This window comes from Poromitra crassiceps, assembly GCF_964638095.1.
Source record: "Poromitra crassiceps genome assembly, chromosome: 10".
Lineage (NCBI taxonomy): Eukaryota > Metazoa > Chordata > Actinopteri > Beryciformes > Melamphaidae > Poromitra > Poromitra crassiceps.
Window position 1 is genome coordinate 14,907,584 of NC_139631.1, and position 12,357 is coordinate 14,919,940.

The following is a 12,357-nucleotide window of genomic DNA, read 5'->3' on the forward strand; positions in this document are numbered from 1 at the left end:
TTTGTTTTACTTATATTCAAAGATAATTTGTTTACATCAAACCAAGCCTTAAGTTTGTTCAATTCTCTTTCCATTGTCTTCAGAAGCTCTTCCAGATTTTCCCCATGGCAGAATAAGTTTGTGTCATCCGCGAACAAAACATAATTCAAAAGGTTTGACACATTACAGATGTCATTAATGTATAAAATAAAAAGTTTGGGACCCAAAACTGATCCTTGAGGAACTCCACATTTTACTTTCTGCATATCCGATTTATCATTGTTAATTTGTACATGTTGATATCTATCTTCAAGATAACTTTTTAACCAGGAATGTGCTACCCCTCTAATACCATAATATTCCAGTTTTGTCAGTAATGTTTCATGATGAATCGTGTCGAAAGCCTTTTTAAGGTCTATGAACACACCAGCTGTATATTGCTTATTATCAATGGCAGTGGAAATCTGTTCTGTCAGTTTCATCACTGCCATGGAGGTGGACCGATTTGCTCTGAAGCCATACTGTTGGTTACACAATAGATTGTTTTTTCCAATGAAATCGTCCAGTCGGTGGACAAATAATTTCTCTAGAATTTTTGAGAACTGTGGAAGTAGAGAAATGGGTCTGTAATTTGTGAATAGGTGTCGATCTCCATTTTTATAAATTGGAATTACTTTAGCTGTTTTCATGCTGTTTGGGAATATACCTGTTTGGAAGGATTGATTGCATACATAAGTGGTCCGTGTACCTTCCGTTCATTCTATTTCCAATTCTGAAACGCAAATCGGAAAACAAAAAAACACGCATTTTTCTTTTTTCAATATTTTTAAACAAACAAACAAGAGCCGTTTTCCATTAAAATATAGCCATAAAATTGGATTTTGTGTTGTTTTCCTATTATGGATTTTTATATTCCCAGATAAACACGAAGAATCCAATCTATGTTAATCCAAAATGCAAAAATGCGGGGATTTCTTAATATCCGTATTATTACAAGGTGAACCGGAAGCAGTATGACCGGAAGCAGTATTTTAGCCTTTTTCCGCGATTAGCACGTCTTCAGCACAACAGTAGCAGATTCGGTTGGCGGCAGGAGTCTGAAGACTGTCTGGACGAGATGGTGTCCCTCGAGCCCTATGGAAATTTAATTAGAGAAATGATTGCTCAAAATCTCTCGCACGCGGACATTTCCACGAATTTATTACAATTAGGTGTGCAGCAAGGATGTTCTGAAATGAGTGTCAGGAGATTTTGTGGACATCACAACATTTCCAGGAGGGGACATGTATCCGACACAAAATTAGAGGTTGCTATCAGCAGGGCAATTAATCAGGTAGGTTATTTTGGTGTTCTTTGATGTACAGAGGTGGGTAGTAACGAGTCTGGCGAGAGAGCTCCAGGAACGAGTCCGGAAATCATCGATGCTAACAGCCCCCTGGTTCTTCACAGTTTTCGCCTATGGGAGTTTTGAATGGGTTTTTGGCGCGATGCTTCTAATAATCTCTCTGGGCAAAGCTGGCTTAATCAAACGCGAACCAGTGTTTAGTAACATCATCTTCACACATGAAGACCACTTTTATGAGTTTTGAAGCTTTTATGTGCCTTTAAAAGGGTGGCTAGCTAGCAAACGGCTAAATGAGACTACAATGTCGACGCGGATATTATACGTCATCACGAGTGAACGCGGAAATTCTTTCTCTCGCAATCAATGCGTGGACGCCTATGCGACACTGTGTGTAGTTCTGGATTAGCTTAGCACGAGCTTTTTACCTCTAGGGCTCGCAGTTACACTTCAAAACTCATGAAAGTGGTCCTCATGTGTGAAGATTATCCCGCTGAACCTTGGTTCGCGTTTGATTAAACTTGCGTTGCCCACAGACATTATTTGAAGCATCGCGCCAAAAACCCATTCAAAAATCCCATAGACAGAAACAGTGAAGAACCAGGAAGTTCGGGACTTCCGCATTCAGCCTACAAAAATACGTCATCCCTGGAGCTCTCTATTCAGCGGCATTTTAGTGCCAACTAGATAACGTAGTCCTCTCAGCATAGCCAGGGTCGCTGACACCTTCAAGGTGCTTACCGCCTGTTCACCTGCTGTACTAAAAGGTTATGTAAATGCAATATGTCCGTTTTCTGACGGTTCAGTGTTTCTTGTGCTGTAATTTGTTATTTTGTAAATATTTAATTTATTTTTCATTTTTATTTATTCTATTATTTTATTCATTGGAAGTACTAAAATGTACCTGAAGATTATTATTTTGTATTTTTGTCTGATTAAATGCATGTCTTCACAAATTAATCAGATGTTACTCAACAGTTACTCAGTACTTGAGTAGTTTTTTCACCAAGTAGTTTTTTACTCTTAACTCAAGTATTATTTGGATGACTACTTTTACTACTACTACTACTACTACTTTTACTTCTACTTGAGTCATATTATTCTTAAGTAACAATACTCTTACTTGTAGGGATGCACCGATATGAAAATTTTGGCCGATGCCGATAACCGATATTAACATTGCTGTTATGGCCGATAACCGATATTTACCGATGTCGATATGATCTGTATAAAACCACATTTTTATGATCATCACATTTTGTACATACTGAAAAACACATGTTAACACTGAATTTGAAAAAGTTATGCATTTCTTTATTTGCAAAGCCTTTGGAAAAGCCCATAAATCATAGATTTACTGCATTATTTCATATCAATGTGAAGAATTTGGCTGATAATGATAACCGATATTAACATTGCAACATCTGACCGATACCGATATGACCGATATATTAAAAAATGACTAATATCGGCCATACCGATATGATTGCCGATATATCGTGCATCACTACTTACTTGAGTACAATTTTTGGCTCTACCCACCTCTGTTGATTTATTTCTAGACTACGTATATTTTATGAAATATAAATCCATGAAGACTAGACCTACATGACACGGCTTACTTCTGTTGATTCATCAGACAGGGTCAACATATGGTCGAAAGATGATGACCGGGTACCTGTCTGCAATGGGAGTGGTTGCTGGTGAACGCCGGGTGGGGAAGATTTTAAGAACAACTCATTGTCCCTATCACGAAATGCGCAAACGTGTAAGTATCTTTTGCAAGCCTTTAATGTTGTGGTATATGGTATAATGTATTTTACTAGCTAACTTTTACTTACTTTTCCCCCAAAGGGCGCACGTAACCTTAACCCCGTCCCCTACAGTGCTGCATACATGGGACACAAAATCCACATCGACCAGAATGAAAAATTGGTGATGTTCGGAGTGACACACGTTCTCGCAATAGATGGGTACAGCAGTAAGGTCGTTGCCCACGCAACTATGCCTGTCAAAAATAACCTCACGATATATGAAGAAGTTTACAGGTTAGTCCAGTGCTTCTCAACTTTTTTGGCTTCAGTACCCCCTTTCTCTGATTTCTGAATCCAAGTACCCCCTAGGGCAAAAATTCAGGCAGGCATACTTTTTTGTGAAAAAGTCCATGGAAAAGTTAGTTACATACAAAGATTTTTTTTTTTTACTTTTGTATGTAATATAAAGACTAACTTTTCTCACAACTTCTATTTTTTTTTACTTTCTTTGTGACTTTTTTGCAACATGTTTTTTGAGATTTTTTGAAACAGTTTTTTGTGACCTTTTTCTGTCATTTTTCCCAACTTTTGTGATTGTTTTTAATGACATCTTTTTGTCATGTTTTACTGTGTGCACAATTATTAGGCAACTATAAGTGTGTAGAACTATTATCCAACTGAATGGAAAAATGTTCCCATCTCACCTGTTTATTCTTCTGTTAAAGTGAGAATAATAAACAAACAACTAAACATTTCCAAATAAACATTTGACATAAAAAAAAAATCTGTGACCAATATAGCCACCCTTCTTTTCAATAAGTCACAAAAATACAACTTGGCTAATAATTGTGCAAACAGTGCACTAGTAGATTGCAATATTGTTGGTCTATCCTACATTGCAGACTTAACATTTGATGAGTCAACATTTGATTGAGTCATGTTTCACTATTTTACAGATCAGCAGTTCTTGAATATGGGATGTGGGACCAGGTCAGGGTGGACCATGGTCGGGAATTTTACTTGTCCCTCTACATGCAGGAGATGCTGTCTAACCACAGACACAACTTGCAAAGGCAACCATATCTCCAAACTCAGTCAACAAAGGTGAGGTAACGGTCTCCTTAATGTACAAAATGTGGCTTCTAATGCCCAAAATGAGACTAAGCTTTGGAGATGTTATGTACTGGTACTGAACAAAATAACAAACTAGCAATGATTGTTATTGGAATATATAGCTATTTAACACTTAACTTTTTTTTCTCTACCCTTTTCTTGTCTACAGAATCATACGGTAGAGCGAATGTGGGTGGAGATAAATAACCGGGTAAATTACCCAGTGAAGGAGGCCCTCGTGCAGCTGCAGGATCAGGAAGTCCTCATGGACGACAATGTCACAAGATATTGTACATCTAACCTTACTGCTGAGCTGTGCAAGATTGGCATAACAAGAGCTGTACATGCATGGAATGCACACAGAATCCCAGGTGAGTTACATAGAAAAAATGTATCACACAATCCAGTCCTTTTTTTTATTTTAAAGTTGACACAGTGATTTTTAACAATAGCTTGACATTTTGTGACCTATGCTTTGCTTCACAGGCAAAGGAAAACCAAATCGTTTGGCAGCAGGAGGATGTCCAAAAAAACTAGGAGAGGAGTTGTTGCCACATGCCTCCCAAGCAGCAGACATGTACCAGCAGGATGTTGGCTCTTCACTGACTAGAGTCTCCTGCTTTGGAACTGACCCCTTCTCAACTGAGGAGGACAAAATATCAGCAGAACAACGTTTTGCTGCAGAGTACCCTGATATTTCAGTTTTGTTAGACAACGTTGTAAACTATAACTTCGTACCTTTCCAAGATGCATTGCTGTATCTGATAAACATTACGCAACAATATGCATGAAAATGTAAAATAAAGTGTCTTAAGTGCAACATGAAATACAAAAAATGTATAAAAATAAAACTATTCTGTATCCTCTACAGCTGTTCAAGTGCAAAATTCCAACTGGTCTTAGAACAAGGTGCCAGATGTAACAGGTAGTCAAGCTTAATTCACAGAACGTGATACAATCACACTTAAAGTGCCTTAAAGGGCTATAGAACAGGTCAGTCTGTGTTGGAATGCTGAGGGGGGCGGGGTCACGGTGGGGGAATTCACCCATTCTTTCTAGGCAGCAGAGTTAGCATAATAGCAACTAGCCCAGCCCAGGAAAACAGGATCAGGGATTCATCGACCGCAGTGAACGCATATTATCTAAACAGACTTCTGCTGGGGCAGAAGTCTTCTGCTGATCCTGTCTGTCTGGGCTGGGCTAGTTGCTATTATGCTAACTGCTGCCTAGAAAGAATGGGTTACTTCCCCCACCGCCCCCCTCAGCGTTCCTACACAGACCGACTCAAGTCGGTGACGTGACACCGCCTCGATGAATCACATCTTAATTACACCAGCCAATATGGAGAGAACATTGTCAAGACTGGTCAGCCTGTGTACATTGACAGAGAACTCCTCTGCCCTGCATTTGAGGCACTGGTCAGATGTCAGCATCCACTGGTCAACGCAGGTTTTGCAGCCAACAAAGCTTTTGCAGCAGATGGCAATCACAGGCTCTTCCATTAGCCCTGTTTGATAAAGAAAATAAAAAGGACAATACACATGCAAGATTAGAGTTCAATATATTATCTTGTCTGTACTTAAAGGAACAGTTCACCCAAAAATTTAAATTCCGTCATCTACTCACCCTCATGCCAGTTAAAACACAAGTAGCAAGTGGCTCTCCATTGACTTCAATACAGTGCATATAAAGTCAATGGAGACCCACTTGCTACTTGTGTTTTAACTGTCATGAGGGTGAGTAGATGACAGAATTTTCATTTCTGGGTGAACTGTTCCTTTAATCTACATATTACATGTTTAAAAGCATGGCAAGGGACAGTTTCACTATAACATGGAAAAGCAGAAATTAATGCTTGATTCACTTGGACATTCAATTTGATCCCGCTTAAAAAGGTAGACTTTAATATAGACCAAACAACAAATTATGTTACAGACCTTTGCATACAATACAACCAAAGGCATCCTTCATGTGTGTTATCATGGTGTGGGTCAGAACCAGCATGGCACCACTGGTGTTGCTGGCACACAGGTCCTTCATGACTGTGCTGACTTCACTCAGTCCTTGAGCAACCAAGATCACTTCTTCTATTTTATCATGGACCTCCTGAAGACCTGTGGAGTCCATATCTTTAGGACTACAAGGAGGGTTAAAAACAACAGAAAACAATTTATTATACAATATTCACCAGTTCTGTTCAGAATGATAACTTTTTTCTAAGAGATGTTATTTAAAACAAAATGAAAGACAAATATTGATAGACAGTAACTAAAATGTTTACCTCAGTTTCTTTCCCTTGGTTCCTTGCTGGAACTCATGGAAGATCTCCTCTGGGACAGCAAGAAACTTTTTTGCATTTTGCTTCCAATACTTGGATCCTAGCAAGAGAGGAAGACAAATCATGTAACAGATATAATGTAAACACTTTAACAGCTAAACAGAATACTTTGTGGGTCAAAAAATTAAGAGACAAAGAGAGCACAGTATTTAAGTAGATGGGGCATGTAGTTTATCAAACAAAGCATTTTTATTTATTATGATGTAATTTTTTTTTTTCAATTAGTACCTCTTGTCCCTTCGGAGTCCACAATCGCATTTCCCTGGGCATCAGTCAGGATGAGAGGGTCATCACTCTGCAGGGCATCATGTATTTTTGCCAGGATACCTGTGGTTGTGGCTTCAAACTCAAACAGTCTGAGTACAACCATACGGGCAGGCTTCAGTTTCCCCTGGCTGAGCTCAGCAATGAAAACAGACCTAGAAAGATTGTTGTGGGAGTGATCAAATCAATTAATTCCATCTCAAATACATAGCCTACATTACAATTGATCCAATTACAATTGATTCAAGTTTTTAAATTATCTTGGTTACAACGAATCTTAAGAATTACAAAAACAAATACAATGATGTTGATTTATTCATATGTAGCTGGTAGGGGCTCTGAACTGATGGAACTGGGCGTACCTTTGGAAGGTGTTACTCATGCTTGCTCGGGGGGGAGTGGGAGCTATGGCCTGAGCAGCTGACCCTAGAGCAGCAGTGGGCTGTGCTGTACGGTGGAACTGGAAACGGTGCTGGCCTGACAATGGATGAGTCTGCTCGGCGACTGGTAGACCAATATCATCCCCATGAACCTGTAACAGTCACAGATGCAGTACCACATTAGTCCACTAGACCTCCATGCAGGTCTCAGGTCTGTCACTTCGCGTAACATTGGTGTGTGTGTGTGTGTGTGTGTCAATACTGCCACTATATTGTTCCTATACATGTGTGTGAGACATATTAGTGCTGTAGCGACAAGGCTTTATATGGTCGACCAACTTATAGTTAATAAAACAGTACGTGCGAAATCCCACAACTGCCGTAGCCTGAGTCTGTGCATGTTATGGTGCTGGCTATATCCTGGAGCAACACATACACACCACCAAGCTGTTACAAACCTCATAGTGGCCACGAGGTCTAAGGTCCAAGCAGCTGAAATGTCCAGCCGATCCCGGGAATATCGCCACATTGTCATCATCAGTTATGTACAGGCTAGGAGCATATACCTTTGAAAGAAAACATTGAGGAGCATTAACAAGTCGGCTAGTCGTGTGCTAGCATTGATCTTAGCATGTTCTCCAAGCAAACGAAAAAAAGTGTTACCTACCTGGAATATTCTGGCGATTTTATCGCCAATCATGTCGTCCTCCTTAAGCGTTAGCCTTTTGTTTCCTTTAAAAAGGATATAACTGGTCGAGTCCATTGTTAAGCCAGAGCTCCACATGAATTAGCACCGCACAACTTCACCGTGCGCTTCCTGGGCATTGAGCTGGGCATTGAACTAAAGTTCCTGGGGTACACCTGGGGTACACGGACCTTCCTGACAAGCGGACCAATCCGTGCGATTATTTATTTTATTTCCGGGCCACAGACTGAAAAGCGTAAAAATAGAAAATAGAAAATGGAAATACAGAAATGTAAGGCCTTTCCCCGAAAACTACATTTTGAGTGAAAATGCAATCGTTTTTTTTAAAAAGGGTAATTAAATTAGTTGTCCGATTTTTGTTTCGGGAATGGAAATAGAAAACATTGCCCTAAATTTGTTTTTTAATTTGCGTTTCAGAATTGGAAATAGAATGAACGGAAGGTACACGGACCATAAGTCAGTGGTTTTACAATATATTGTATAATATCTTTTACTAATTTCATGTCAAAACCCATCCAGTCAGTGGACTTTTTGTTTTTGCATTTTTTCACGATATCAATAATTTCCTGTTCCTCAACCCTACTAACAAAAATGGAGTGTAGATTGTTTTGCATGGTGTCTCCAATTTTCCACGTTCCAGCCCCATCACTCTGCTCCACAATTTCATTTGCTAGGTTGTTACCAACATTGACAAAAAAGTTATTGAATTCATTTGCTATATCTATAGTTTTATTTATAATTTTATTATTATCTTTAACAAAATAGTTTGGTATCTCTACTTTTCCAGCACCATTTTTTATTATGTTATTTAACACTTTCCACATACCCTGGGTGTTACTTTTATTTTGCTCCAATAATTTATGATAGTAATCTTTTTTGTTTGATCTCATAATACTTGTTAATTTATTTTTATATATCTTATATTTATTTTCAGCTTCCTTGGTTCTTAATTTTAAGAATCTTCTATATAGGACATTCTTCTTTTTGCATGCAATTTCTATCCCCTTTGTGATCCAAGGTTTGTCCACTAGGAGGTGCTGTCTGGTGTGTTTTCTTAGTGGGCAGTGTTTATCATAGGCCATCCTTAATGTGGTCAAAAACACTTCATATGCTTGGTTGGGATCGCTAATTACATATACCTCATTCCAGTTTTTAGTACTCAAGTCCAGCTCAAGGGCAGCAATGGCTTCAGGTGTTCTATGTCTAGTGAAATTGCATGTATTTATCTTTTTTTCCGTCTTTGTTTTAAAGACATTCTGGAAAACTGCAAATACAGGAAGATGGTCACTTATGTCATGTAAAAGTAGTCCTGCTTCGATATTTAATTCAATCTTATTTGTAAATATATGATCAATCAGCGTGGCAGTATCTGTTGTGATTCTACTAGGTTTTGTTATGACTGGAAATAGATTATGGCTGTACATTGTGTTAATGAAGTCTGTTGTGTTTCTGTCCCCATGTAAATTCAAAAGATTTACATTGGTATCGCCACACAATATCTTGACTTTATTATCACTCACTTTATCCCATATGCTTGCTAACTGTTCATTAAAAGTGTTCACAGAAGTTCCTGGTGTTCTATATACACAACTAATAATTATGTTTGATATTTTTTCGAGTTTTATTTCAATCGTTACGCATTCCAAAAAGTTTTCTATAGTTTTTGACATAGATTTCACCTTACTGCATCTAAAAGCAGTGTCAATATATAAGGCCACACCACCTCCTTTACCTTCTCAATTGGTAGTGAACAACTCATATCCATCTAGTTGCATATCATTAACTTTTTCCTCGTCCAACCAAGTTTCAGATATTGCAATTACATTAAATTTTTTAAACTTACTCAAATAATCCTACTCAAATAATATCAAAGATATTTCTCATAGGTGATCGGCAATCGGTGATCGGTGGCAAAAAACGTGATCGGTGCACCCCTAATGACTATGAGTGACAAGGTTATGATTTGAAACACAACGGTAGGCTTTGCACTCACAGTTCTCAAAACTGTGAGTGCACGTCATTCAACTCAAAGTTTCCCTTCACACTGTCTTCCTGGAGGCCTAGCAGCATCATACACGCCAAGGAACTAGCATGTGGCTTTTAAACATGAAGTCTGGATCATGTCTGGCTAGCCAGAGCAGGATATTTTCCGGTTTTACCTTTTTAAACATGAGGGGTCTTTGTTTAGAAACAACTGGATATGAGCCGTTTTTTCTGTCAGTGGGCGGGGGGGGGTGCGGTAGCATGTATCGATAACAAGAAATTGTGATAGGAAACAGCTTTAGCGAATCTTTAACCTAACTCTATTAAAAAACATGCCGTTTTAACAGAGGGTCCATTCCAACCATTCAGGCAATAACGAGGGGTGTCGTCAATCACTGTGGGTGATTTATTTTACAAGTGGCATTCAAGTCATATCTGACTAGTTTTTCAATTTATTTCTCCCCACAAAAGTTAGGCTAGGCCTATGTCTCGATATAGGCTGTCAGTCAGTCAGCTCCTCTCCTCTCCGCAGTGTGGACGCTCACAGTCACACAACACTGCCTGCCTCAAATGGCTGCCTCACACAATAGACTTGGCTGCATCCAACTCGAGAAAACTTTTCAGAAGAGACTAACATTAGCGACAAATCTGGAGACTTTTTCTGACATGAGAATGATGGGATTATTACCAGCAAGCAGCAGTAAAAGCAGGCAATGACGATAGCTGGGTAAGTCCCGCTAGCATCGATGCTAAGTAGGCAAGTAGCCTACAGCAAGAGCGCAGCTGAAGTCAATTAATATGGATGTTAACATCCATATAATATATAGCCATGTTCTTGCGCGATGACATCATGTATTGGCGATGTCAAAGGGTGGCGATTGACGATCTGACTGAGGTCAAGATCGCGCAACTCTAGTAGGCTATCATCTCTCTTGTTGCATTTTTAAACTGGCAGATGGGGGATTCAACTTTTAGTTGTTTACTCACCTAATTTGGCTATCTTCCAAATAATCCAGCCACGTAACTAACGCTACGTCCATTCATGAAAATAATGATGGGACATTAATGGTTTGTAAAGTGCCACCACGCGCCCACTCACATAATGGCTAGATGATCTGGATCATGAGCTGCCAGAGTTAAACAGCAGCCGCTGTCGCTATAATGCGGATCATATACAGGGGACCGAGATGAATATGATACGGACTCGCGGGAGTGCGCGTAGGCCGGCTAATTGTTGTTTAACATGCATGCCAACCGGCTAGGAGCTGGTTATAATAATGGATTCCACTGCATGTTAAGAAGTGAGAGACTGTAAAGAAATGGAGGGCAGTGTATCAGAGTCACATATTTTGTTGTCACTTTGTAGCACCGTTTTAGATGACTTTTGCAATTGTTACTCTTGTCCAAAGCCAGTGTACCTCATTATTCTGCGCTTCATTAACAGCAGGTAGGTAACCAAAACAACCCGATTGGCCTAATGAACGCTCCTGTGGGGATGCAACTGAGAAAGATCAAACGCTACATGTCTAATGTGTAGTACTGTAGCTGGACTGCGGGGGCTTAGTAAACACTTGACTTCTTGAGTCCTCACAATCTATACTCCTCGTGCCCTCTCCTCTTAGTATTCTGAGAATTTATCTCCCTCGAAGAAGCTGTCACTACCTTTTAGGCCCCTCTGTCCTTGTGTGTGCACACAAAATCAATGTTTGCATGTGGAGTGGAACACGAGGGGCTATTCTGTACAGAAGAGTAACTTGCTTGTCCTTTTAGATAAATCGCTCAATATCTGAGTCGCAAGCCCCCCCCCCTTCCTTCACTGAGGGTCATATGCCTGCTTGTTAAGCCTGATTCCCCGTCCAGCGGTTCCTCAGAATATGCAATTACATTCTACACCATTTGAGACAAGAGCCCTGCGCCTGATATGCAGAATAATAACTACCTCACTCTTGTACTATTTTTTTTTAACATGGCACTGCCAGGAAGCGGGTAATCTTAATAGAAGTAAGAATTATGGAAATTTAACCATTTAATCTTTTGTCGAGCCATGTGCCCAGCTCTCATCTTTTTTTCTTTTTTTTTGCATTATGATCAATTGTGTTTCATCCGTGCAGCAGTGAGAATCATTCTTTTTTACAATTACATGTCTTTAAAGCAGGCTGGCATAAAGCAGGCTGTCTCTCGAGCAGGCTGGCATATTGAGTAGCGAGGATGCCCTTCCTCCGGAGGACCAAGGCGCAATTTCCTGTGGTGACGGCAGGCATTTGACCTTTGGAAATGTCCTTTAACAAGACACTGAATCCCCACCCAGGGTGCTGTTCTGTGCCTGATCCTGTGCTCTGACCCTCCCTGAGGGTTCAAGCAGAAAGACAGTTTCCCTGCGGGGAAAGTGAAGTAACAGCAAAATATAGCTCATCCTGAAATGAACACTGAATCGCTGAGCCCTCATGGAGTCTGTGTGTATATAATATTATGATATTGTTAGCCAATAATCAGACATG

General features: G+C 39.7%; 3 protein-coding genes across 3 annotated transcripts in view; 2 read left to right on the plus strand and 1 right to left on the minus strand.

The window, feature by feature from the left end:
* The window catches only part of ipo11 (importin 11), a 222,691-nt gene that overhangs the window by 124,323 nt on the left and 86,011 nt on the right, over positions 1–12,357 (plus strand). The window lies entirely within an intron of this gene.
* On the plus strand, positions 1,052–5,062 carry LOC310783637 (uncharacterized protein). Its single transcript, XM_083644544.1, has 6 exons — positions 1,052–1,312; positions 2,961–3,089; positions 3,176–3,369; positions 4,032–4,179; positions 4,358–4,559; positions 4,675–5,062. The coding sequence occupies exons 1-6, from the start codon at positions 1,097–1,099 to the stop codon at positions 4,977–4,979; spliced, it is 1,194 nt and encodes a 397-aa protein (XP_083500670.1). The 5' UTR covers positions 1,052–1,096; the 3' UTR covers positions 4,980–5,062.
* LOC310783638 (uncharacterized protein) lies at positions 5,188–7,928 on the minus strand. The gene is made up of 7 exons (XM_083644545.1): positions 7,838–7,928; positions 7,629–7,736; positions 7,153–7,322; positions 6,755–6,945; positions 6,470–6,566; positions 6,126–6,325; positions 5,188–5,695 (listed from the first exon to the last, which is right to left on the minus strand). Exons 1-7 carry the CDS (start codon positions 7,868–7,870, stop codon positions 5,505–5,507), a joined length of 990 nt encoding a protein of 329 aa, XP_083500671.1. The 5' UTR covers positions 7,871–7,928; the 3' UTR covers positions 5,188–5,504.